The sequence below is a fragment of the Lygodium microphyllum genome, chromosome 30 (genome assembly GCF_053477565.2).
Source record: "Lygodium microphyllum isolate KBCC chromosome 30, Lygodium_microphyllum_v1.1.10, whole genome shotgun sequence".
Lineage (NCBI taxonomy): Eukaryota > Viridiplantae > Streptophyta > Polypodiopsida > Schizaeales > Lygodiaceae > Lygodium > Lygodium microphyllum.
The window spans coordinates 31,613,798-31,641,631 of record NC_141164.1 but is presented as its reverse complement, the minus strand read 5'-3'; the positions used below and the strand labels follow the sequence as shown (position 1 = coordinate 31,641,631).

The 27,834-nt window shown below is 41.1% G+C and overlaps 1 protein-coding gene across 1 annotated transcript; it reads right to left on the bottom strand.

Annotated features, from left to right (window-relative positions):
* Window positions 1-1,278: 1,278 nt before the first annotated feature.
* LOC148009680 (Ribosomal RNA processing Brix domain protein) lies at window positions 1,279-26,419 on the bottom strand. Its single transcript, XM_087673113.1, has 7 exons — window positions 26,262-26,419; window positions 25,956-26,165; window positions 25,426-25,671; window positions 2,476-2,541; window positions 2,211-2,384; window positions 2,048-2,113; window positions 1,279-1,729 (listed from the first exon to the last, which is right to left on the bottom strand). The coding sequence occupies exons 1-7, from the start codon at window positions 26,328-26,330 to the stop codon at window positions 1,604-1,606; spliced, it is 957 nt and encodes a 318-aa protein (XP_087529239.1). The 5' UTR covers window positions 26,331-26,419; the 3' UTR covers window positions 1,279-1,603.
* Between the last annotated feature and the right edge of the window lie 1,415 nt (window positions 26,420-27,834).

Sequence of the window (27,834 nt, the reverse complement as noted above, 5' to 3'; positions counted from 1 at the left end):
AAGATCCGAGGCAGTTTTCACATTCTATCAAAAAGACCAATTTGAACCACTACCATTTCACATGTCAACAGTGCCTTGGTATGTTCCTCCTTGAGATATAACGACTTCAAGATGCACTCGAGCTAGAGCTAGGCTCTCTTTACCTCCATAGGATTGTAACTAAAGCTCTTTTGTTTTTCAACTGGAGTTCTCCTTACTTATGGTGTTTAGCATTCTTATATTGTTTATTACAATTTCATTTAATATTCGTTTCAAACAATTTTACCACCATACAAGCGATTGTATCTCTTGGTCTTATAAGTTATTTTGGCCATTTGCAAACATCAGATATACCATTTCATCTCTCTTTTTTATCACAATAGGTAATTGTATTAATTATGAAAAAAATGAAATATTACACTATTACAAGATGCAAGATGGCTCTAGGCCATCAAGCACAACTTCACTTTACAAAAGATAAAATAACCAAAAGAGTACAAAAGTCACAGCAAAAGCAACAAAGATTGACGTATGCCAAGGCACCAAGTCGTCCCTGGAAAGAAGATCAATGTGCTAAATAAGACCAAATTGCGGATGTATAAGATATTTCAACTTGGTGAGGTGAGTTTGCATCCCAAGTGCAAAATCAAAAACAAAAACTTTCCAAGTTATCCAATTGTACCAACCCTAAAAATGAAATAAAAATAGAATTTTCATATGCAATTGTGCAAGAGAAGGGTATTTGAACCGAGTAAAGACCCCTAATGAAAGGTGCATAGTGACACGCCAACCACAATCCCACGAAGCAACAAATGAGGACCTAATTTTGTGCCAAAGGGCACCAAAAAAAATGGTGGCAATAAGTTTTTGAAATGGTGAGATACGAAAAACAAATCACATTTGAGATGTGGCATTTTGCAAGTGCCATGACAAGAGGCAACCCACCAACCATGACATGCCAAAGGAAGACTTTACTTTTGTTCTCTCTCTCTCTCTCTCTCTCTCTCTCTCTCTCTCTCTCTCTCTCTCGTAATCAAGAGGCTACTCTAATGGTAAGGCACCTGTTTTATTAACCCACTGATCTAGGTTCACCCCTCTTTTTCTATACCTATACTAAATGACCATACGAGATGTGGGACTTGAACCCAAGACCTTTTGGTGACCACTTGTTCAATTTAACTGAGCTACACCCATTCTCTCTCTCTCTCTCTCTCTCTCTCTCTCTCTCTCTCTCTCATATACAACATGCATACACATGTATATGTATATATACACACATGTGCACACACATACCTCATCAACAATGAAGATCACTCTTCTCTCATATTTGAATTGTCGATCACCTTAAGATTACAATATTTCTTTTGCCGGTCTTGTTTGGGAAATCTAATCATCTACCACCAGTCAAAAGAAATGGTCTTCGTTTATATCATTGTATAGAATAGATGATCATATTCTTTTTCCTTCATCTATGAAGTTAATGAAAGATGAGAAGTCAATTCAATTTTTTTAGAAGCATCTTTGGTCAAACTGAGACACAATTTGACTACACAAGGCTTGAAAAGTATAATAAGGGGATCTCCCTTGCCCTACAATGGGAGAACCCTGCTCTGGAAATCAATTTTTACACATTGCGCTGCTTCTTTGGTAGAGAACTTGGCAAAGAACTGTTTGGAGCCCCATGTGTAGAAACACGGTCTTGTCTTGGCCTCTTTAAGCCCTTCATTTTTGCAGGCACTACACCAGCTACCTGAAAAATCAGCCACCACAAGACTCACAGATTGGCAAATTGAACAAACTAGTACACATCACTCAATACCTCACTCAATACTCCAAGAGCAAAGCAACTTCATCAGTTCTCTGCACCTGGCTCACCGTCTTTCAACTTGTACAAATACTTTCTAGGTTTGTACAACTACACCAGACTTAACACACAAATATTTCCTGACTTCAAAGGTTGTTTCCGGGGCTGCTCTAGCCCACAGAAAAGAAGTTTCACCCATACTTGTGACATAGGTTGTTAGATGCTATTCATAGAAGTCCCCTTCACAAAATAAAGAAGCAATACCTCTTGTTTTGGCATGTAAATTCTTCCTACTTTTCCTGACAGAGAATCCATGCTGATATTCTTGACCTGAGATCAAACAAAAAATTAGATCCAACATTGCAATTTACATAGCTGCGGTTATGGAACTAAGCTTCACAGCATACCATACCACACAAGCATATACCTTCTTCTTGCTGGTCTTTGAGGCAACCTTCATTGCCTCCTTTCGTAGGTCATCATTGGGAAGTCTATGGCGCCTTAAAACAAGATCCAGTGATGGCCCAGCTTCAAGTAGCTCGATTCGAGGAATCTTTGAACCAGATTTCTTCAAACGTATTGCACAATGCTTGAAATAAATCTGAAATAAAGGGTCAACGTTGTTCAAGAAATAAATAAATGTTTCACTAACAAATTGTAAATGCTTTGACTAGCAGAAAATAGATTGTGACCTTGTCGCCTGATGATACAAACACATAAACACGATCAAGCCCAGCAAGGTTTATGGTCTCCACTACCTGTAGAATTCCAACATCAGCCAATTTAAAAATGATAAATGGAAGCCTCATGCTCTGCATGAATCTCGGCAGTACATTTAAAGGCTTTAAGATTCACGTCAACTGGTGAATGTGAAAGGCAAACTAGCATCTGTCTCCCAAGCAGGCACAACTATTCATTCCATCTTTGTTACTAACCAAAACACAAATAGTGTTATGATCTTGTGATCTATTGAAACAGACTGCGGTGAAAAAGTACCAGTAGCATACTAGGTATGCAGAAGCACAAGATAGTCAACAGCACAACTAGGGAGAGCGGGTAACCCATAGCAGGCAGGACAGAAGTTGCATGTCAGGCTAGTCAGCAGACATAGTCACAAGTGACAGTCATTTTTGGACTTGAGAATAGTGGGGACAGCAGTTCCTTTCCGTCCCATGTCCCATTCCATGTCACTATGTAGCCACAAGTGATGGCAATTTCTCCCCATTCCCCGTCCCCCATCCGCATCCCATTTTGGGTCCCTTCTGACTACGTCAGCAGGCAGTCAACGAGTGGATGAGGTGCTCAGGTGGGTGACAACCACTTAGCAGTCAGTAGCTACCAGTTGGTCAAGAGGGCAGGTTGCCAAGGCAGGCGCCACCATTCAACCCTTCTTTGTAACTAACTGAATCACAAATAGTGGTAAGATCATGAGATCTACTCAAACAAACTGCAGTAAAACACCAGCAGTAGGACACTACACATGCTGCAGCATAAGGTTGTGCTGTCTACTAAAAGACACAAGGTAACTCGTGCAGAAGCTGAATGAAGTGGTATAGTCCAACCAGCCAGCAGGCAATCCACAAGTGTTAGCAACAACTAAGCTGGTTAGTATCTACCACTTGGCCAAGAAGGCAGTGAAGCCTCCCCCCAGGATCCAACCAGCACATGAGACTCAACGCAAGCCAAAACCCACAATAATAGGGACTAGACATCGGACTCGCCTCCCAGCCGTAGAACCAAATGGGTTCACCCCCAAGTTTGGGAGCTAGCAGCACTCAACATCATGACCACATCCCAAGGGTTGGTGTCCCAACCCACTAGCCCACACCATCCCGGTGTACGGATGCGTCAACCAACAGGCCAAGAGTCCAAAGTGGCATATCACACAATGAATGTGCACAATAGGGCCCTAAGCCCTATAAATAGGACTTGGCTACCCTAACCCTTTAGTGTCCTTAGTGCATTCGCCCCCCATCCAAATGTCCAAGGACATAAACCTTCCCCCCTTATGAATGATTGCTGTCCTCAACAATATCCTCAAAGACAAAGTGAGGAAATCAATTCTTCAATCAATGTATAGACTCCCAAGTAGCCTTTCACCTCCAAGTGGTTTTTCCACTTGACCACACACTCCAAATAAATGGTCCGATGGGAACATTTAATCCTAAGGTCAAGAACCAATTCAAGTTTGAGTGGAACATAACAAGCAATATCCTCAAGTCGCGTGACTTACTCAATCGCAACAATTTGCTCACCTTGTCCTAGTCCTCCTTTCAAACAACTCACATGGAAGTCCGACTCATAGAACACACTACTTATCTTCTTGGTAATTTGGAAAGGACCACAATACCTCGATGAAAATTTATAGCACTTACCAATAGTCATTGAATCAAGTCCTTTGGGATAGGTAAACCCACACGCCTTCCTAGAGCTCTCCAAGAGAATGATGTTGGTTAGCATAAAACATGGCACGATCCTAGGCCATTTTAATGCTTTCCTAGTGATTAATATACCAATTCTGGAGAAGCAGCACAAAATATATAGGCAATAAATATGCCATAAATAGCAATTGGTTGACCAACATTAAATATTGGCCAACTGGCATCAAAATGGCCTAAAATGCCACAAATAATGCACCATAAAAATGCCTAAAATATCAAACATGTGCCCGGCCCAATCTATCATCCACACTCACATATGAGCTAATCTATCTTCTAATAACCCTCTCTCAAATCATGGGTGATCTAATACAATACAATATACAATGATCAAAGTACATACAACAATGGCCACCAGAGTAGAACCATGGATACCCAAGCAATGGGTACGCAAGGCACCACCAAGGTGCGTTAGAGAGAATCTCATGTTGATGTCAATCATACTAGCTCCTAAAAATAAAGAAGAATAAAAGCAACTCTCAATATTTGTCAACAATGTCTCGCAGAAGTATGTGACCATGGATGTAGTGATTGGGAGCACGAAGATCGAGACAATCAGTGGCTGTTAGCACGAGGAGAAACAGAGAGTAGAGAGTGAGCACGTTTTGTGTGGTACAATGACGAGTGTACCACTTTAGGTTTTTAGATAGATATATATATATATATGCAAGTACAAGTGCTAAGGGTGTGTTCACACCCGAGTACATTAAAAGGCACAAGGGCCTTTATTCCCAACAACCTCCCACCTAAAGGCAATGTGCTTTAAGAGGAGAAAAGAATCAACTAAGTCTAGGTATGTACAAAGCTGAAATGCATATATCTATCCAACTCCCATCATCTATCGACAATGAGTAAACCCCTCTGCTAAAAGACCCTTCGTAAGGCCTACAGGATTATCATCTGTATGCACTTTGACAAGCTCAATGCTCTTACTGTAAAGTACATCTCTAATGAAGTAGTACTTCACCTATATGTGCTTCATTTTAGCATGAAAGACGAGATTCCATGCTAGTATGATAGCACTTTGACTGTCACAATGGAGAACAAGTAACTCTGTAATGCCAAGCTCTCCCACCAGACGTAAAAGCCAAAAAGCCTCCTTACATGCCTCAATGGCAACCACATACTCTGCCTCTGCAGTAGACAATGCAACACACTTTTGTAGACTGGAGATCCAAGAGACTACTCCTGTAAAGGTAAACGCATACCCAAAAGTGGACTTTCTACAATCCGCATGACCAACATAGTTTGCATCCGTAATGCCAACAACAGATGCCTTATGCTTTCCAAAGCAGATGCACGACTCCTTCGTGCCTTTGAGGAAAGGTACTGCTTTTCAATACTTTTTACCAAGATTTGCCATGTATTTGCTAACCACTCCCACTGCAAAGGCAATGTCAGGATGTGTAGCAACCATAGTGAAAGGCGTCTCAGAAGATGAAGAAGAATTCTAGAGGAATACAGTCCAACACTCAAAGGGCACGAAGTCCGTTTCTCCTCCCAGCCTTGCCTAGTTAATTGCTGGCAACTCCCATCGTGATCCGATTGCCAGCCGTCAATTCTTGGTGAGTCCTACTATTCTTGGACTCTCTTTAATTCTAGGCTCCCCTAAACCCTGTTCGGGCGCCCAAGGCCCCGAACGGTCATGCCTCCTGCCTGTTTCCCGTAATTTACCTTATAAATATAACATTTCCTTCCCCTTAAGAATCGGTTTCGTCCTCGAAAACGATACTTGAAAGGTCTAACTGTAAATTGGGAAACCTTTTCTTTAAGGTACTTACTCGCTCCCATGTTGAGCTTTCTTCTGAACAATCTTTCCACTTAACCAAACATTCTTGATAAATAGTATTCCTTGTTCGTCTATTACGAACATTTAATATTCTTTCTGGTTCATGTGGATTAGATTGGTCATTTAATAGCTCCTCAATATTATCATTTAAAATTAAATTATCCAAATCACCCAGCTTCTTCCTTAACTTACTTACATGAAAAACTGGATGTATTTTACTACCAGCAGGTAGTTGGAGCTTGTAAGCCAGTTCTCCCACCTTTTTAAGTATTGTGAAAGGACCACAATACCTGGGTGAAAGCTTTGGAGATTGTCCCGTTTTCATGGTTTTAGTTTGTTCAGGCACCTTAAGATAGACCAATTCTCCTTTTTTAAAGGAGATGTCTCTTCGGTGAGGATCTGCATATCCTCTAGCTCGATTTTGAGCTTTTTTAATATTTTCTTGAGCAAATTTTAACATACTATTCCTATCCTCCAAAAAATCCTTAGCTGCCTGAACCTTTTCTGCCTACTGCATAAGGAGCTCTGGGCTGAAACCCATACATTAACATAAATGGACTATATCCAGTGGAAGAGTGCTTGGCACTATTATATGCAAACTCTGCTATCGGTAGATACTCTTCCCAATTAGTTTGCCTTTTACTTACTTATGCCCTAAGCATATCTTCAAGGATTTGGTTAACCCTTTCAGTTTGCCCATCAGTTTGTGGGTGATCCGCCGTACTCATGCTAAGTTTAGTATCCAACTTCCTAAATACCACACGCCAAAATTGACTATCAAATTTTCTATCCCGATCAGAAACTATATTTGCCGGAAGGCCATACAATAGGTATATATTCTCTACGAACAATCTAGCCAATTCTGGTGTTTTAACATCAGTTAAAGTTGGAATGAACCTAGCCATTTTGGTTAACCTATCCACAATCACCCACACAGAGTCGTGCGACCTTTGTGTTCTGGGTGAAGCAACAATAAAATCCATGGAGATACTCTCCCATTTTCCCGAAGGAATCTCTAGTGGATGGAGAAGTCCTCCCATTTTCAATCTTTCAGCTTTATTAACCTGGCATTTATTACATTTGACCACATAGTCAAGGACGTCCTTATTCATTCCAGGCCAATAGAACTGCCTTTTAATAAGACTATAAGTCTTATTAACTCCTGGATGTCCCGCACTAGGGATATCATGACACTCAAAGAGTATCTGGTGCCTTATTTTTGTATCTTTCGGGACACATATCCTAGCCTTGTAGAGTAAATAACCATTATCAATGGTAAAATTCTTCCACTTGAATCCGGTTTGAGCAACCCCTAATGCTCCATTTCCTTGTTGAACATCCTCAGATATTCCTTTCTCAATAGAAGCACTTTCATTTGGATCCCCATTTTTTTATCGCTTCCCATATATTGGAATATGCCGGATCAACCTGGCATTTCCCTTTTAAAGATTCAAGCAAGTTGGAAGTGAACTGAGTAAAACTCAATTCATTTATGATGGGCATTCTGCTGAGTGCATCAACTACTATATTATACTTTCATTTTCTATATATTATCTCATAGTCGAACTCTTGGAGGAGTTCGGTCCATCTAGCTTTACGCCCGTGTAAATCCGGTTGATCATTAAGCCATTTAATGCTTTCATGATCCGATAAAATCAAAAAAGTTTGGCACCGTACAAATAGTGCCTCCATTTCTTCATTGCATGTATTATTGCATACAGCTCCCTCTCATAAACAGAATAATTCTGTTTTGCACGGTCTAATTTCTTGCTTTCAAAAGCAACTGGTCGACCTTCTTGTAATAAGATCGCGCCTATCACCTTATCACTGGCATCGGCTTCAACCACAAATGGTTTATTGGAATCCACTATTAATAATACTGGAGCTGTAGCAATAGTTACTTTAAGTTTTTGAAAACTTTCATTTTGGTCTGTTCCCCAATTAAAGCTCTTTCCTTTCCCTTTAAGTTGGTGTGTCATTGGAACAGCTATTTTGGTATAATCTCGAATGAATCTACGATAAAATCTAGATAAACCTAGGAAGATCTACAGTTCTTCCAAGTTCCTTGGAGATGGCCATTCAATAATTGCCCTAACTTTTTCTGGATCCATCTTGATTCTCTCTTTCGAGATAATATGCCTCAAATATTTGACCTCTTGTGCAAAGAATTCACATTTAGTTTTCTTCGCATAAAGAGAATGTGTTCTTAACAGTTGGAATACTGATTGTAAATGTTCCAAATGTTCTTCTCTTGATTTACTAAAGATCAAGATATCATCCAAGAAGACTACTACAAAATGTCCTAGATAGGGCCGTAAGACACTATTTATCAGCTTCATAAAGGTAGCTGGTGCATTAGTGAGGCCAAAAGGCATCACCAAAAAATCATAATGCCCGTATCTAGTACAAAATGTTGTCTTAGGAACATCCTGTGCCTTAATTCTTACTTGGTGACAGCCTGATCTTAAATCTATCTTTGTGAAGAATTTTGCCCCTTGTAATTGATCAAAAAGATCTTCCATTCTGGGCATAGAAAATTTATTCTTCACTGTTATTTTATTAAGTGCTCTATAATCAACACAAAGTCGCATAGAACCATCCTTTTTCTTTACTAATAAAATTGGCGAAGCCCAAGGTGAATTACTGGGTTGAATAAACCCTTTATCAAGGTAATCCTTAATTTGTCTTTCAACTTCTTGATGCTGCGTTTCACTTAACTTATAAGGTGGTTTAGAAATAGGGTGAATATCCTTATTTGTGTCAATTGGGTGATTTATATCACCCCTATCTGGTGGAAGGCCGCTTGGTAAATCAGAAGGAAACACATCTTTAAATTCATCCAATAGACTACTTAATCCATTATTTACATTCAACTCACAAACATAAGAAAATTGTTGCTTTATATTACAGAAAGTAAAAGTGTTTTGTACAGGAAGAGACCAGAACATGTATACCTCACAAACTTCCTTCTTTATCAGCTTCTGAACCTCAGTGGAACACAGCAAAGGATTATCAGATACTTCATGTTCACCTTGAATGACAAAAGTCTTACCATCCCTTTCAAATTCCAGTGTATTATGATGGTAACTACGTTTTAAGGATGGTTCCAATCCCCATAGCCACTCCCTCCCTAGAGCAATATCAGCTCTTTCCATGTTCATAATTTCAAAATCAAGTTTATCTTTATATCCTTGAATCTCAATTTCCAAATTGGATACCATTGTATCCCATATTTTATTATCTTGACCTTGCATCATACGAACAATATATTGATGCCCACTCTTTTATTGGGGAAGTTGCAATTTTTTGACAAGTGTATAATTTATAAAATTATGTGTAGCAGAGTCATCAATCATGACTCTAACCCTCTTTCCAGCTATCAATCCATGCACTCTAACTAAATCATGTGGACCAAAGGTAGGCTGCCACATAGAAGTTGACATACAACACTTGTGTTGTACATCCATGTGCAAGACCTCTAAAGGTTTATACCTTTCATGCCCCTTTAATTCTAAGGTCTGCACTACATGGATTTGTTTTTCTTTTCCCTTGCCCTTGTCCTTATCCTTTCCTTTGTCTTCCCCCTTTTTCCTTTGAGGGCAATTCCAAGCAACACGGTTAGGGGATAGGCAGTTGAAACACAGCTTTTCTTTTTTGGCCTTATCAAAGTCGTCTGGACTTAACTTTGGCCTTACATATTGTTTCTTTTCAAAAGGTTGTTTTTTACCCTTTAAAAATAGCATTTTTCTTTTAAATTTGCCCACAAATTTTGAGGTTTCTAATTCCTTAGACTTGGGCTCCGTATCAGTGAGACTAGTGAGTGTACCTGGACGCATACTATCTTCATTGATTAATGCAAATTTAATTGCCTCTTCCAGCGTCTTAGGTGAACTCCTTTTTACTTCCTTTTTACAGGCTTTATCTAGTCCCCTAATGAATCCTCTTGTCTTTTGAAATTCATCTATTCCTTCCAATTTGAGGATTATCTCACGATATTCCTCCAAATATATCAGCTTCCCTTTTGCCTGACATAATCCCAATCTTCCCAATTTCTTTCCATTTCATTTTCAGGAATGAATTCTTTCAAAAAGACGGATTCAAATTGAGCCCAAGTTTTAGGTATTTTATTTGCCTCCTTTAAAGTTCGCCACCATTTATATGCTTTGGGTCCCAAAGTTAAACTAGCCTCCAGTGCTTGGAGATGTGGTGGAGTATTTTTAAGTTTATGTAAATCTTCCCATTTTTGGAGAAAATTAAAGATTGTATCTTTATTTCTAACTTTTTCCTCCCCGTGAAACTGAGGGGATTTCATATCTTTTAGAACTGGATTATCCCTCAACTTGTGGTGGGGTTCCTTAGGATCTCGCATAGTCACATCTAAATCTTTCGATGAAGATGGGATATCCGAGGTTTCTATCTTATTTTTATCCCTTTCTAACAATAAAGTTAATTGAGATTTTATTTCAGTGAGTGTTTGAGTTAAAAATTCCATTTGAACCCCCTGAGCCTGCACACGAGCAGTAAGATCATCAAATTGTTCTCGTGTAGCAAAGAATTCTTCCCACTGTTCTTCTTGTATCTCCGTTTCATGGGGTCTACCATAGGGTGGTCCCCAGAACTAGAACTTTCCATTACTCCCTCTTTCTTTTTTCCTACCATTAATACACTGGAATTGGAAAGCAAAGATAAAAAATTTGCATACAAGGTAAAGTACTTCCCTGGTTATAATGGCAGGGCAACTATTGCTGGTTTTGTTAATAAGCCCGAAGAGTAAGGAACAATTTTTGTCTTCCCGGACTAAACCAGTAAACCAGTCACGCTGGAAATGAAGTTCTTTGGCAGAAACGGAACAATCACGTGAACCACCGGTATATCTTCTATGTATAAAGCGGGTCTGACTAACTTCAGTCAGCTGGTAGCAATTTAACTCTTGGCTTCAGTCGGGTGGAGACGATCTTGCTGTAAAACTGCTCCTCGAAGACAGCCGTGTGACGTGTAGGACCTGAAGTACCATCTGATGCTTTTCGTCACGGCTTATAGCAGTCGCCTCATGCTTCGCCTCACGCCTTTCGTCTCACTGCTGCGTGTCACACTTTCGTGACGTCACACGACCACGATTTACAACTTCGTGTGGTGACCTTAAACAACTGACGAACCACGGGCGGCGACCTTAAACGACTGACGGATGACGTGTCAATCGAATCGTCTGGCCCTTGCGCTTATAATCACCTGAAAAAAGCTTCACGAATGACTAGCAAGATTAGGACTCGACGGCTCCAGCAAGATGTGATGGCGGCTCTGATACCAATGAAAGGCGTCTCAAAAGATGAAGAAGAATTCTAGAGGAATACAGTCCGACACTCAAAGGGCACGAGATCTGTTTCTCCTCCCAGCCTTGCCTAGTTAATTGCTGGCAACTCCCATCGTGATCCGATTGCCAGCTGTCAATTCTTGGTGAGTCCTACTATTCTTGGACTCTTTTTAATTCTAGGCTCCCCTAAACCCCGTTCGGGCGCCCAAGGCCCCGGACGGTCATGCCTCGTGCCTGTTTCTCGTAATTTACCTTATAAATATAACACATAGCATGCATCAAACTGTCAACAGCTGAAGCATATGGTATCTTGACCATTTCAGCCGTCTCATAATCAGATATAGGGCTGTCCTTTGCAGTGAGTCTCACATATGGAGGCAATGGAACCCCAATTGTTTCCTTCCCCCCCTCCATATTGAAACGTTGCAAAACCTTGGAGATATACTCATGTTGAGATAGATAGAGTAATCCTTTCGACCTATCTCTAAGTATCCGCATGCCAAGAATGTGATTTGCATCACCAAGATCCTTCATGTCAAAGCTACCATGAAGACTTTGCTTCAATGAGTCCAAGGCATGAGTATCCCTGCCAGCAATCAGCATGTCATCTACATACAAAACCAAGATAATCAAGCTGTCATCTACTGCCTTCTTGGTGTACAAGCAGTGATCCACTTAACTTCTATGGAAACCTTGAGACTGCATGAATGTATCAAACTTATGATACAATTCACTTGGTGCTTGTTTCAGCCCATGCAAAATCCTGTTGAGTTTACATACCATCTTCTATTTTCCTTTTTCAACAAACCCTTCAGGCTGCTGCATACATATATCTTCATGTAAATCACCACGTAAAAATGCAGCCTTTACACCCATCTGTATGAGCTCCATATCTTCAGCTGCAGCCAAGCCCAAAATGGTTCTCAAGGTAGTCATCTTGACTACAAGAGAGAAAATCTCATCAAAGTCAATTTCAAGTTCCTGCTTGTACCCCTTCGCAACCAATCTTGCTTTGTACTTTGGTGAGGAACCAGAGGTGACCATCTTGTAAACCCATTTGCATGGAAGTGGTTTTTGTCCTTTAGATAACTGCATAAAGTCCCAAGTGTCATTTTTCACAAGAGATTCCATTTCTGACAACATGGCTTTATACCATTTCTTGTTGTCCTGTCTGTCCATTGCTTCCTTGAAGCAAAACGGTTTACCACAGTCTGTCAACATGACATAATCAGCCACATTGTTTGCACAAGAAATGAATCTATCAGGTCGTATAGTAGCCCTAGAAGATCTCCTAACCCAATGATCATTGTTTGCTGGCTGTTGAGCATTTTCAGCTTGTTGTCCTGGTATTTCAGCCTGCAAATCAGCATTAACAGCTTGTTGTCCATGCTGTTCCTGCACATGTAGTGGCTCATTGTCATGGGCAATAGCTGGTTGATCATTTCCAGCATTATTTTCTGCATTTACAAGTTCATTTACACCATGTATTTGCTGCTGTACAGCAGGCACATTTTGGTGTTCAAAAGGTATTTCTTCCCGGAATACAACCCTACGGACCTCCTCAGCCTTTTCGGACTGTTTATTCATACGATCTTTCCGAAAGATAACATCATTGATACGTACTACTTTCCTTTTCTCGAGATCCCATAATCTATACCCCATTTCACCCTTGTCGCCATATCCTAGGAAAATGCATTTACAGGACTTTGGCTCAAGTTTGCTGCGTTTTTCTTTACGAATATGCACAAAAGCCTCGCAGCCAAACACTTTCAGATGAGCACATGAAGGTGGCTTGCCTGCCCACGCTTCTTGGGAAACTCCCCTCCCCCCAAAAGGCATGTTTGGTGACCAATTAATTAAGTGAACAACTGTCATAACAGCCTCTGCCCAAAAACCATGGGGTAATGCAGCATGAGACAGCATGGTACGGACCTTATCCTATATGGTCTGATTTATTCGCTCTACAACACCATTTTGGGGTGGATTATGAGGGGCAGTGAGCTCACTCTTTATCCCTTTGTTGTCACAAAATGCTTGAAAGGCCTTGGACACATATCCCCACCATTGTCAGAGCGAAGACACTCGAGTGTCTTATCAGTCTGATTTTCAACCAATGCCAAGAATTTTTTAAATTTGTCAAACACTTCATCCTTGCTACGAATAGGATAAACCCATACCTTTCGTGTAGCATCATCAACAAAGGTAACAAAATATTTCTTCCCCCCTAAAGATAATCCTGGCATCTGACATACATTTGAATGTACTAACTCTAGAGGAGAAGATTTTAACGAAAGAGACTTTTTATGAGACGTCTATGCATGTTTATCATAAGCATAATGATCACAATGCTCAAAATCAGCATAACGAAGACAAGGCAAGTAACCCAAACGAGAGAGCACTTTCATTCAAGTTTGACTCATGTGTCCCAACCGGCCATGCCACAAAGAAATACTTGGTTGCTCGGTCACAGCAACAACATGATCACTCACACTAGATACATGGAGAGGATACAAGGTATCACTTTTACAAACTCTAGCAATCACTCTAGATCCCTTACAGATCTTCCATTTCCCATCACCAAAGGTGGTATGAAATCCATCATCATCTAGCTACCCTATGCTAATCAAGCTCTTCTTGAGCTGAAGTACATGCCGTACATGTTGAAGTGTAAAGATAGAACCATGTTGAAACTGCATTGCACACTGCCAATACTTGCAATGTCACATGCATAGTTGTCCCCAAGATGGACAATACCATGTCAACCCCCTATATAGGCACAAAACCACTCACAATGAGGGGTGACATGAAAAGAAGCACATGAATCGAGAATCCAAGTATGCATGTCATCATCTGTATTTGCAAGTAAAGCATATGCACCAAAGTGTGAAGAGACAAAGAGTACGTCATTCCCACTGTCACTATCATGAGTGACTACATTCACTTCTTCAATTTTGGCACTGCTCTTCTTAGGTTGACCCTCTTTCTTCTCTTCCTTGCTATCATCTGTCTTTTTGCCCTTTCCTTTCTCTTTCTTCCATTTGTAGCAGTCACATTTAAAGTGATCCTTCTTGCCACAATGATGACATTCAATATCTTTGCCACGTGATTTACTACATCCCTTGCTATCAAATTTGCCTTTCTGCTGTGATATGCTCCAAGTATGCAAAGCACTAGAAGACTTACTAGATGCATTGTTCTGCCGATTCATTTATTCCATGAGTAGAGCACTCTCTACATCAACATACAAAAGAATCGCATTAGGATTGCTCATAGAAGTCCTGAATGTATCCCAACTATTTGGAAGAGTGCAAAGAAAAAACTTAGCCTTAAATTCTTCATCAATCAAGAACATCAAGGCAACCAGCTGGCTGAAAATGGAGTTAAACTCACTCAAGTGAGTAGACATTGATGTACCCTCTTTTATACACAAATCCATAAGCTTTTTCAGCCAATATACTTTGCTTGCGGCACTCTTCTGTGCATACAGTTCTTCTAGTCGAGTCCAAATAGCATATGCAGAATCCAAACCTTCAATGATAAACAACAAGGCATAAAAAATCGATAGCTCAATAGTTGAGCATGCAAGCTCATTTAACTCATCCCAATCGTCTTGTTCCATATCTGCAGGTTTTGCCCCTTTTGTCTTAATCGGCTTTGCTTGCTTCTTTTGCAACAGGATATTGTAACTCTGTTTTTGCCAAACTTCAAAGTTATGTGCTCCTTCAAGCTTCTTTATGTGCATAAGATTACTATTGTTGCTGCTGCCAGCCATGATTTTCAGCCCAAATGTGGCCAAGAAGTTCAGCAAATGCAAGCCCAAACTATCACACAAGTGACCAAGGCACAAACAAGTACCAACCAGCAATAAATGACCACGTAGAAGCAGAAATTTCAGATCTATAAGTAAATTTTCAGAAGCACCAAACCATGTGCTACAACATTTCACAACTGATTGCAGCTATTCCAAGGGCAAATGCATCACATTACATGAGAAGTCCCAAATGTTAGCTGCAAATTCTGTTGTACATGTACCCATGGGCATAAAATTTGACACGCACGGTCAAAAGCCCCAAAAAATTTTGTGCTCAAAGCATTAACCATACATTTGAACTATCTCTGACATGCATAGAATAGGCGAATTTTGCCAAAATAGAGCAATTTCAGCAAAACCCCCAAATTTTACTGACCAATCTTAATACATGTTCCCAAAAGCATAAAACAGGCAAAATTGGCAAAAATAGTAAAATTTCACAAAATTCTACAAAATCCCCAAATTTCTCGGGTCCAAATGTGCAACAATGTGAGGCAATCTGACTCAGCTGAATAGAATTTCACCAATACAATAAAAGCCCCAAATTTTATGGATCCAATGTTGAGAAATTTCACTCAGATGAGCAAATTTTCAATAATTTTGGCAAAATCCCCAATTGAAATTACACAATGTCTTCAATTTCTGAAAAAGATGCCTCAATTTTACATGAATAGTGCTCAGCCTGGAGAAGCCCCAAATTTCTGGGCATAGATTGCACGAAAATTTGAAGTTGTGCCTCCATGCGTGAACCCTCAGTAGGGAAAGAGGAATTTCAAAAAGGTTTTGAAAAAAAAAAGAAAAAAAGAAATAGATGACAGGTGACGGGTTCGTCGACCCGTCAATTGGCACCAATGAGCCCCGCTGGTCTCGTCCTTGACACATCCCGCTGGTCCCATCCGTGACGCGATGAGCCCCACTATTGCCCGTTGCGCCTGCTGCTGCCCGTCACGCCTGCTAGACCGTGCCGCATCCGTCATCAGCACCCCATTGGTCCACATTGCCTTCATCTGACAGTCAACACTCTCGTCGACTGCCAGTCTACTGCCCGCCAAGAGTTCGCCTGTCAGCCTGGTCTGCTGCCCAACGAGAGCTCGCCTATCAGCAGCCATGTCACACCTACAGCAACCGTCGCCCACGAACTCACGACCTGCTCGCCTTCTGCAGCCCGGCACACTTCTGACATCTCGAGAATCATGCACTCCTTGCCCACTCTGATACCAGTTTGTAGTGACTAGGAGCACGAAGATCGAGCCAGTCAGTGGCTGTTAGCACGAGGAAAAATAGAGAGTAGAGAGTGAGTACGTTTTGTGTGGGTACAATGACGAGTGTACCGCTTTAGGTTTTTAAGTAGAAGTGCTAAGGGTGTGTTCACACCCGAGCACATTAAAAGGCACGACAGCCTTTATTCCCAACAACGGATTCCCCTTCCTGCCTTCGGCCAAATCACCGAAGTGTCTCCTCATGTGAGCTCAAACTAGGAGCCAATCCCACTCTCTATCAAAGACCAACCCATCAAAAACCTAGATGTCAATCTCAACTCCAAAATTTGAATCTGCTAGACTTTGGTCGATGCATCAAAGACATCCCTCCCCAAAAACCTATGCACCTGTATACATGTATAAATAAGGTTCATCTACCCCATCTCACCAGTGACCACGCTCTCACACTCCCTCTCTGGCACTAAAGAGTCATAAGGGATAACCGCATCACTTATACTAGAAAGCAGCAGAGGAAGAAGCAACCAAGCCCTTTCCTCATTTTGTAGAAGCAAACCCCTTCTCTACCTTGGCCTTCCCTTGGCTGGAGGATCTGCATCATATTCTGAGGAGAAGGATGACTCGATAGAAAAGTCCGGATCATGCATCTTCTTCTTCTCCTTGTTCTTCCTCAAAGCCGCTAACTCTTTACAATCCTTTCACAAGTATCCCTTCTTACCACAATGATAACACTAGGCCTTCGATTTCTTCTTCTTGTCACCCCTCTTGGAGGCTACAAGAACCTCACCAGAACCTACATAATGAGATGGAAGCTGACCCTAGAGATGCAAAGATGCCTCAAGCTCAGGCAACATGGAGGACATATGGGTAAAGCTCACAAGTATTGAGGATGTCTACCCTCAAAGCATTGACTACTCCATCAAACTCCAAAAGGAGCTTGTAGAGTACTATCCCTACAAGGTGTACATCTGGAAAAGCAAACTACATGTGTCAAAGTTGATCATATACTTGTGTAACACGGAGCAAAAATGACTAGTGTCCTTAGGCTCGAACTTTATCTATTGGAGCTATCCATAAAGTATCACTACACGCATGGTGGAAGGTGCCTCGTACAACATGTTAAGCTTCGACCATACTGTTGGACATGTCTTGCAAGAGGCAACAACCAATAGAGCTCCTTTAAAAATACATCGAAGAAGAGCAAAATAGGCATGTGCATCATCCATATTTCATATAAGCACAACTTCCTCATGTTGAGCTAAAACACACTTTACAATTGATTGGCATTTTTAAACCCCAAAACACGCTTAATTAATGAAAAAAACAAATTTGGTGCATGGTTAAAGAGAGTTTCGATGGTCCCCCTAAAACCCTAATTTTTTGGAGCATCCTTCAACGTCTATAGATAGACACGCAGCCCACCATTCAACCTCATCCTTTTGTACAAGTTTCTCACTCTACCATATAGATTTCAACCATCAACCATCTACCATCTGGTATCCAGCCATCACCGACTGCAGCCCATCACTATTCAACATTAGGTAGCCTATTTCAGCTATCGCCTTACGGTTTGGAGGTCTCCATCTGCAGCGTCATCACAGCATCTAATCAACCACACCTCTCCTATTGTCACCTCAGTTCCCTAACACTGGTGATCAGTGTTTAGTGTTTCCCACATTTCAACACTCTGACCAGTGGTCACGACACTTGGGATCCATCTTCAATGGACATCACTCTCCGACACTGCATTGCTCTGCCCTTGGCATTGTGTACACTCTACATTCATTTACAGCATTCATTCACTTCAAAGTTTCTTCTCTCTGTATTTGAGTTTTGAGTCTTGAGTTTTTGCATTTTACGTTTAGGGTTTGAATTTTGCTTATCTCTGTCTAGATCTTTGTGTTTCAATCTTGGTCATACATGTGTTTTCTCAGTGCAAACCCTAGCATATCATCACACCTCATGGTTGTCCTCATCAAAATCTTTTGAAACTGAAAAAGAACACTGAAGATATGGAATAGCTCCACAAACAATGTACCATAACCGCTTCTACATGAACCAAGCTTCCATAACATCGCTCCAAGTTGGATAGTCAAGGCCATATAACCTATCATCAATAGAAGTACACGAAGCACCCATCTAGATAGGATAGGAAGAGAAAATAGAGGATAGAAGGTGGACAGAGAGAGAAGACAATCAAACCAATAGCAAAGGCTACACCCAATAAGGGATAATAAGCAATGGAAACCAAAATTTGATCAAAAGATGAGGGTGACTACTACAAGAAGTTGAAAATACAACCAAAAAATGCCAAAAACAGCAAAAAAGACTTGTGCACACAATTGCCCAACCAACAATCATGGTCAAAATATCTAAAATGCACCATAAAAATGCCTAAAATATCTAACACATGCCTAGCCCAATCTATCATGCACAAACTCACACACAAGCTGACATATCTACTGACATTTTCACCCTACTCAGCTCTATGGCAATCGGTTGTTTCAGCTCATAACCATACATAAGCATAAACAAGCTATAACCATTAGCTAAATGCTTAGCATTGTTATAAGCAAACTCAATCTAAAGAAAGGTGATGCTCCCATTTAAATTGCCTATGGAAGACATATGCATGTAGCATATCCTCCATGATTTGATTTGTCCATTCTATCTATCCATTGGTTTCAAGATATTCCAAGAATAACATAAACAATTGAGTTTCGAGCTTTTGAAAAACCATTTACCAGAAATGGCCAGCTGAAACCAACCTTCTGTTAGAGTGAAGCAATGCGGAAGTGAATGACCATGACAGAGTGAACGAAGAGAGGAGAGAGTGAGTGAGTGAAACGCAGAAAATCTGCAGTGAAGGATGCTATATAAAAATGCAGAATTATACACGGGTGCAAAGAGAATATCTACGTATGTCTCCGCCTTGAGGACCTCAACCTCCGTCAGCCCAAGTGCTATCTCTGTCACCAACAGGCTATAATCTGTCCAATACAAGTGATCAAAACTGCTGGAACTCAGCCTTTAAAAAGGCTGAAAATAATGCCTCAAAAAATGCCCAAAATAGGCAAGTCTGCAGCCGGCTGCAGTTGGACTACGACAGTCCGACTGCTGCCACATGGCAAAACTACCACATGGCACTGCTGATGTGGCAAGGGAGCTAACAACTGCTAACACCCCCTCTCAGATCCTGAACAAGGCAACAAATGTAGGAATCTGAAATGTCAATGAAGCAAAGCTTGGGGGAGGGCCTTCATAAACAAATCTGCAAGATTGTCTTCAGTCTTACAATACGCCACATCAATGGTCGCATCCAGAAGCTTCTCCCTGATGAAGTGATACTGGATCTCTACATGCTTCATCCGGGCATGGAATACGGGAATCCGTGCCAAGGCAATGCAACTCTCATTATCGCACCGCAAGATAGTGGGACGAGTCTGGGGGCATCCAAGCTCCTCCAACAACTGCCCAAGCCACACAGTCTCACATGTGGTAGAAGACGCAGCTCGATACTCTGCCTCAATCGAAGATAGGGCTATCGTGGGCTGCTTCTTACTACTCCAAGAGATAGCACCACCACCCAAGGTAAAACAATAACCTGTAGTAGACCGCCTGTGATCCACATCGCCAGCCCAATCAAAATCACTCCAACTGGCAAGAACAAGATCAGTAGCACTTGAACCTGTTGGATAATGAATCCCTAAGCCAAAGGTCCCCCTCAGATACCATAGTATCCTCTGAGCATCCTGCCAATGCACTTGCTGAAGCGCACTCATGAACCCAACCAAGAGACCTACAGTAAAACATTGATCAACCCATGTGTTGAGAAGCCAAATCAATGATCCAATCAGCTGACGGTAGCAAGTAGCATCTGCCAAAGGAGAATCTACGTGTGAAGTGGCCTTCCAGTTCGGATCCATAGGAGTAAAAATGGATCGACAATCCTCCATCTCAAAAGTCACCAAGAGCTCCTGTACATATCTTTGCTGAGAGATGAAAATCCCCCTTTGAGACTGATAAATCTCATGGCCCAAAAAGAAATGGAAAAGTCCTAAATCCATCATCTCAAACTTCTGGTGTAGGGCTGCCTTCGTCTCTTCAACCTTCTGGATATGAGCACTTGCAATAATCAAGTCATCAACATACAAAACAAACAACACACGGCCTCCCTCGAAAGCGTGCACATGAAGCTATGGATCATCCCTAGAGCGCCGATATCCCAACTTGGCCTCGAGAAACGAGTCAATCTTCTCATTCCAAGCACGTGGAGTGTGCTTCAAGCCATACAAGGCCTTTTTTAACCTATAAACCTGTCCATCGGAAGAACCAAATCTAGGAGGCTAATCTACATAGATCTCCTCCTTCAAATCACCATTCAAGAAAGCCAACTTCACATCTAACTAAAAAACAGGCCATCTCCTATGGCCAGCCAAGGCAAGAACAACACGAATAGTCGCCACGCGAGCTGTAGAGGCAAAAGTATCATGGAAGTCAACACCTGGGTGTTGTGCAAAACCTTTAGCAACAAGGTGAGCCTTGTGCTTGACCAAAGAGCCATCACTATTGTACTTGGTCTTGAAGACCCATTTGACACCAATCACCTTCTTATGAGAGGAACCAAGTGCCATTCCGCTCAATAGCCTCCAACTCGGCTTCCATCGCCTTCCGCCAATGATCAACTGTAAAGTCTCCTTCACAGATGTAGGCTCTCTATCATGCGTAACACGGAACATCAAACAGTAGTTAGAGCAAACAAGCTCTATAGTATGTGTCTGGTGCCTCCGTGACCTCCGCGGTCCATCCAACGGTTCCCACTCCTCAAGGACCCCCTCGATCCCTGAATCTCAAAGGGTGTCACATGCCCAACAAGGAGGCCGGATCTCTCCTCGGCGCTCGCCATCCCCACTGAAGACTCTGGTACATCCATCAACGGGATCTCTACTAGTGTGACCGGTGGAAGAGAAGACTCTGAATCTGAAGAAGAATCTCCATCAAGAGGCTCTAGCCCCAAAGAAACTATTGTGGAAGCCCAACTCTCCCTTAGATCTCCAAGTACAAAGTGCTCCTCACCCCTCTCAACGGTTGGGACTTCCACGAACCGCACATCTTGGCTCGTGTAAACATCCCGCTTCACGTGATCATACAAGCGATAACCTTGGGACTAGGAATTGTAGCCAACAAAGACCCATTGTCAAAAAGCCGCCTCAAATTTGTCACCCTGCATCTTCGAGATGTGCACATAAGCATCACCCCCAAAGATCCTGAAATAAGAGACATCAAGCTTAGTCCCAAAGTAAGCCTCAAAAGGTGTCATCCTATCAACGGCCGAAGTGGGAGATCGATTTAGCATTTGGATTGTCGTAGCCACTGCATCGACCTACAGAAACCGAGGTGTCTGTCGGTGCTCCATCATGCTGCACGCAATCTTGATCACACTTCGGTTCTTCCTCTCCAAAATGCCACTCTTGAGGAGTGTTGGTATTAGCAAACTCCTGGTGAATTCCCCATCTGCACAAAAACAAGCGAACTCATTAGAAACAAATTCACCACCCTTGTCTCATCGCAAGGTCTTCAATCTCCGAAATGATCGGTTCTCCTCAAAGAAAAGCCAATCCTTGAAGTGGGAGAAGCCACCGACTTCAACGTCAAGAAGTAGACCCATGTCATCCTGCTACAGTCATCTACGATCAACATGAAGTACAAGCTCCCCTTCAAGGACTCGATCCTCATTGGGCCACAAAGATCCATAGATACAAGCTTCATAGGTGAAGTAGACCGCCTCGAAGCTTTATTGGGAATCGCATCTCGATGTTGTTTCCCACGAATGCAAGAGACACATGGCTGTTGGCTCACCACTATATCTGGCAAACCTCGAACAAACGATCCTTGCGACGCCTTCCAAAGGTACTCATAGTTCAGGTGGCCAAACCGAGCATGCCATAGCTCGGATTGTGTCTAAGAGGTAAGAATAAGAGAAGTAAGAGATGTAGAAGTCTTCAATTTGTAAAGCCATTCTCATACCCTGAAGAGAGAACCTCCCTTGATCCATCGTCAAGGACGTGGACAGCATCACTATCAAACTCCACCAAAAGACCAAGAGAACAAATCTTATGTACCGAAAGTAAATAATACCTTAAACCTAGCACATACAACAACTCGGAAGTGTGGGTACCACCACCTCCATCTGGAATCAATTACATCTCACCCTGTGCAACAATAGACACAGAAGAGTTGTCTCCAATGAGAATCTGTCCACGCAAGGGTCACAAATGGACAACACCAACTATCGAAGGAGTCATGTGCCGAGAGGCATTACTATACACGATCTACTCTTAGGCCTGTGAAGCTGTCATCGCAGCATCAGAAGTCTTCAGTGTAGGGTCCTCAATAACCGCTAAGTGTAGAAAAGCAACTGATAAGGGTGCAACCACCGCTCCAAAATCCTTCATGTCCTTCTTCGTGTCCTTGTCCTTGTCGAGGCAATCCTTCTTCCAATGGCCGGTCTTACCACAAATATGGCATATCGATTCTTTCTCTTTGTCCTTCTTAGATTTGTTGTCCTTCTTTTTCTTCTTTTGATCCTTCCTCTTCTTCTAAGAGGCTTGACCAACCAATGCCTCCGATTTGGAAGCATTATGTCTCTTTAATTGTTCCTCTTAGTCTAAGACCATAGGAACCAACTCTTTTCATCAAAAAGTCGACCCCCACCCTGAAGCAATAAGAGTGAAATATAAGGTACCGAATTGTGGCAGCAGCTGAGACAGTAAAGTGATCGTCGTGTCTTCGGAGAAAATGAGCTTCCTCGAACAACTATTCACTTTTTGAGATACAGACAAAATAAGTCATTCAACATCAGCTAGAAAGTTATAGGAGCATTGACTAAATCAAATTATAAGACCAAAAGTTGATAATGTCTATACCGTATTCGAAACGCAATTTTTGGGACATCCTCTGATTCTATATCTAATGGTAACCGGAGCTTAGATCAATTTTGGTGAAATATCATGCACCACAAAGCCAATCTATGAGATTATCCATCCTAGGTAACAATTATTTATTCTTGATGATCATTTTATCGAGGTCTTTGAAATTGAAACAAAAATACATCGTGTCATTCTTTTTTTTAGTGAGAAGAACAAGCATACTCCATGAAGATTTACTTGGCTTACTAAATCCCTTAGCTAAATGATCTTAACATTGCCTAGCTATCTCATCCTCTTTCGAACTAAACCTATAAGATTACTGAGAGATGAAATGGCTACTAAGTAATATCTAGATCCTACAGGTCTAAGGTTCCACAAGACAACGGAAGTCTGTCGAATAGCTCACTCGGAAAGACATCAACATACTCATTTAATATCAGATCCAATTATTCACTTACGTTTAAATTCCAGTGGAGATTATTATTAAAAGAAATTAAATTACATTGAGAATCATATGATTGAACTTTTCAACGAAACAAATGTAAGTATACTTGGATTGAAAAACATTTTGTAATCTCGAAGGGTAAACAACCCTCAATCGCATGAAAACAACTATCAAGCTCAAAAGAAAATACTTGACTCGCTAAACCTGCTGCTTGTAGCCAAAATGTTATCAAAACTTTTAGCATAATTGTAGACATTCTCAAGCAAATGAAGGGGATTGCAAAGCACCTCATTCTGGTAGTCCAACAACAATCCAAAAATATATCGCATGTAAAGCAACACTAAAGAATCGTCCAAGGCCTCCATTTTATACAACAAATCTTTAAATTCATGTGGATAAGCATCCAAGCTTTTCTTCACTATATCAAGCTCCAATAATTTTCTAACTCTACTAAAACTATACTGGTACTTTTTTCAAACAATTTATAACTCACGATGTAATTGGCCAACATATAGAGTTTTATAGTAGTATTCAAATACTAAGAATTCAATCTCAATATTTCTCTCTTCTTCTCTTGAAATGTCCAACTAAGTTCCAACTTGCACATGAAACACAATATAAGTCATATCCACATGATAGAAATAATAAGGATATGGACATCAAACCCACTTCTCTTAAGCCTACCCCCAAGCCTAGGATAGCAATATACCGAGCTACACTTGCTACCAGAGCTAGTATCCCATAACACCAAACCACATCATCCAATATACAAATGTAATGGGCATTGGGCTTAGTATCTAAGTGTAGTGATCACACAATGATATTCACCAATGGACTTGAAGTTCTGTAAATAGAACTTGACTACCCTAATTCTAAAGTACCCCAAGTATATTCTCACTATAAGATCCTTTAGTCATTCTTCACTGTACACACTCGCACCTAGTCACTGAAGGACCCAAGGATGTGACCAAGCACCTATTCTAGATATCTAAGGATGTGACAATTTTCTCATTTTCATTACCTTTACGACATGAAAAAGATAACGGCCATTTTATTTGTGTTATTATAAAAGCACCAATTTGTACATCTAAGTGGGCTATCAATTAAAATTACATTCACAAAAGTTAAAAGTTGCATGCATAACATTACTAAGAGATATCACCTTTTATAAGTCAATCTCGAGAGCATAAAACCCACATGATCATTTTCCAAGTATCATATATCAAGCACTAATCTCCTTGTTTATTTTACCTAAGGGACTCAATATTTATATCAAAAAGACATAGATGCATAAACAATAGTTTCAAAGATTTGGTCCTCAAGCTACCCCAGCCAAATTAAACTAATACTACCAACCTTTGCAATTGCAAATTTTATTTCAACATTGGGCTCCAAACACCATGCTAAAAACTAGATGATAGACCTCTTATACTACATCAAGGTATTTAGATCGCCCAAAAATGCACCATTCTTTTGCACACGTACTTGAATAAAATAATAAAACAAGAGCCACCGTGTATTCAAATTCCTCAGATATACAACAATCTATGTGCACAAGAGACATAACAAGGTTTTAAAGATGGACCACAAAATTATTATTCACGATGTGTTTTCACCTATGTACTTTGAAACTAAAAAACTTAAAAGCATGCCATATCACTAGCTATCAGTAACTTGAAGTACTAAACCACTTTTTACATACCTCCCCTCTTAGGAGATCTAGCATAATCTCTTTCAAATGCCTCAGCTTCTCATCATCTTCAAAACCTTGTCCAATAAAAACAAGGCAAGGCTTCGAGCCTTCTTGAGGAGAGTATTTCTTGGCACCACCAAAAGAGATGATGGGATTGAAGTGCTCCACCCCAACCTCTATCATGTCGTATATATGATGATCATACATCCTTCCAATAACAAGGTTGTGGGGTCTCTTCTTAGAATGAGAACCGAACTGATCTTGCAAAAACAATAAAATTTTGTCAACTACCAGCTTTTGAGCATATACGAGGTATGCATTACAATGTAAATGCTGCCATGGCAATCAACCCCACACACAGATAACACCACTACAAACTGAATAGTATGTGTCACAAGCACAATTCACGAGCTGAGCTCACACTGCAACCAATTCTAGGCATCTGGAAGTCCTCCTCATCAAGACTGTATCCTATCATTAAAAAAAACAAGAAATCGTCCTGCTAGCTACAGACAAGCAGGATAAGGAAAACACCGTACCACAAACAAGCTGCAATCTGTTTTCTGTGAGAGGAACTCGAGGTGCGTCTCGCCTCCGGTCTCAAAGGGCCGAATGTTCTCATTTTTTCTTGTGTACTTGATGGCGTGCCCGCCTGCCTTTGTCAGCCGGAAGAGGTCTGAAAGCACTCCTTTCACGACACTGCTGGTGGTGGTGCCGTGAAGAAGCAAAACTTTCTTGACATTCTCGACCTGAGGAGAAGAAGCAAGGCTCTCTCTCTCTCTCTCTCTCTCTCTCTCTGTGTGTGTGTGTGTGTGTGTGTGTGTGTGTGAGGGAGAGAGCTTTACCAGCTTGGGTGCGCGCTTCTCAAGTTCCCTTCGAGCTCGCTTGGTATTAGGTTTCACCACACGAAGCATGCCGGCCCAACGTTCTGCTTCAAATCAACAGAACCGAAAGGAATCTCGGGGTCGGAGCATACGCTCTTATATAGCAACGACCAAAGCGCATCAAAAGGATTCGCTGCCCTCTTTTTGCTTTTTGGTCTTTCCCAGGAACCTAGCGGTAAGTTAGAACTTAGGGGTAACTGGCGCCTCGCCTCCCTTCTTTGGTCAAAGCAGGGTTCAAGGCAAGTCGCGTTCACTTTACCCTAGAGCCCTCTCAAGTTTCTAGTTTTGCCAACAATCTAAAGGGCTTGCTGCCCTCTCTCTGCGCTCGTCCCGGACCCTGTTCGAATCTCTGCAATGGACTACCCCCTCCCATAAAAGTTTCTAGTTTTGCTCTTAAGAGAAAGACCATAGTTGTGAGGAGATGAGTACAAGGTGGTTGAAGCAGGATCCTAAAAAAAGACAAGTTCGCTTCATCATAGAGCTGCTCGCTCCAATTTTTGGTCTTACTCTTTAGAAAAGGACTGTGGTTGTGAGGAGACATGTGTAAATTGATTAAACAAAAGTGGAGAGTGTTTAAAAATCTAGAAACTGGTGGATATTTAGAATCTGGAATTCTCTCGCTTCTCAATCATGAGAACTTCAAGGATGAGTATGAGGTCTACATGCTTGTACCTAGTGAGTTCATGATCTAAGACTTCAAGGTGTTCTAAACATATTATATCTCTGATTTAATCCTAACTATGCCAACATCAATTAGCAAGCCTTTGACTTTCGAGAGTTTAGGGCCTACATGGATTTTTTCTATTAGGCATTCATATGAATCATGGTTACTAGACTCATTATTTAAGTCCTCAACACTTTTGTAATTATGGGGACCCTAAAATTGATAGTTGGAAAGTTGTAAAGGCTTTCCTTTATCTTCCTTCCAATGTTGTTTCCAATACATGGGGTAGAGAGAGAGCACTTGGTTATGACGTTGGCATGATGACTATTGAGATATATGTGTGTACACACACACACACATACATGGGGTAGAGAGAGAGCACTTGGCTATGACGTTGGCATGATGACTATTGAGTTATATGTGTGTACACACACACACATTAATGCTTCTATGGACGAGAGAGAGAGAGAGAGAGAGGCGTCTAATGTAAAAATGTGTAATGGTGTTATCTAAGGGGTAATGTTTGAGGTGTTCCTATCAATGAGAGCAAGAGCAAAAGGGAGGGGAAGAGAAGGAGAGGATGGCGTTTAGGGGTAGTATTGTTTGGTGAGAGAGAGAGAGAGAGAGAGAGAGAGAGAGAGAGAGAGAGAGAGAGAGAGAGGGGGGGAGATTATCAATAAGTAAATAAAAATTTTAACTTTTTTACATCTTAATATTTGACATTTAAATATTGGATACAAAATGTGTATTTTTCTTTTTTTAATAGTTTTAACTTTTTTCATGTTTTCATTCTAGTTTCAATTGTTTTATTTATCAATATTAGTTTTTTTAATTACACATATGTAGTATTATTTGATGCTCCAACACCAA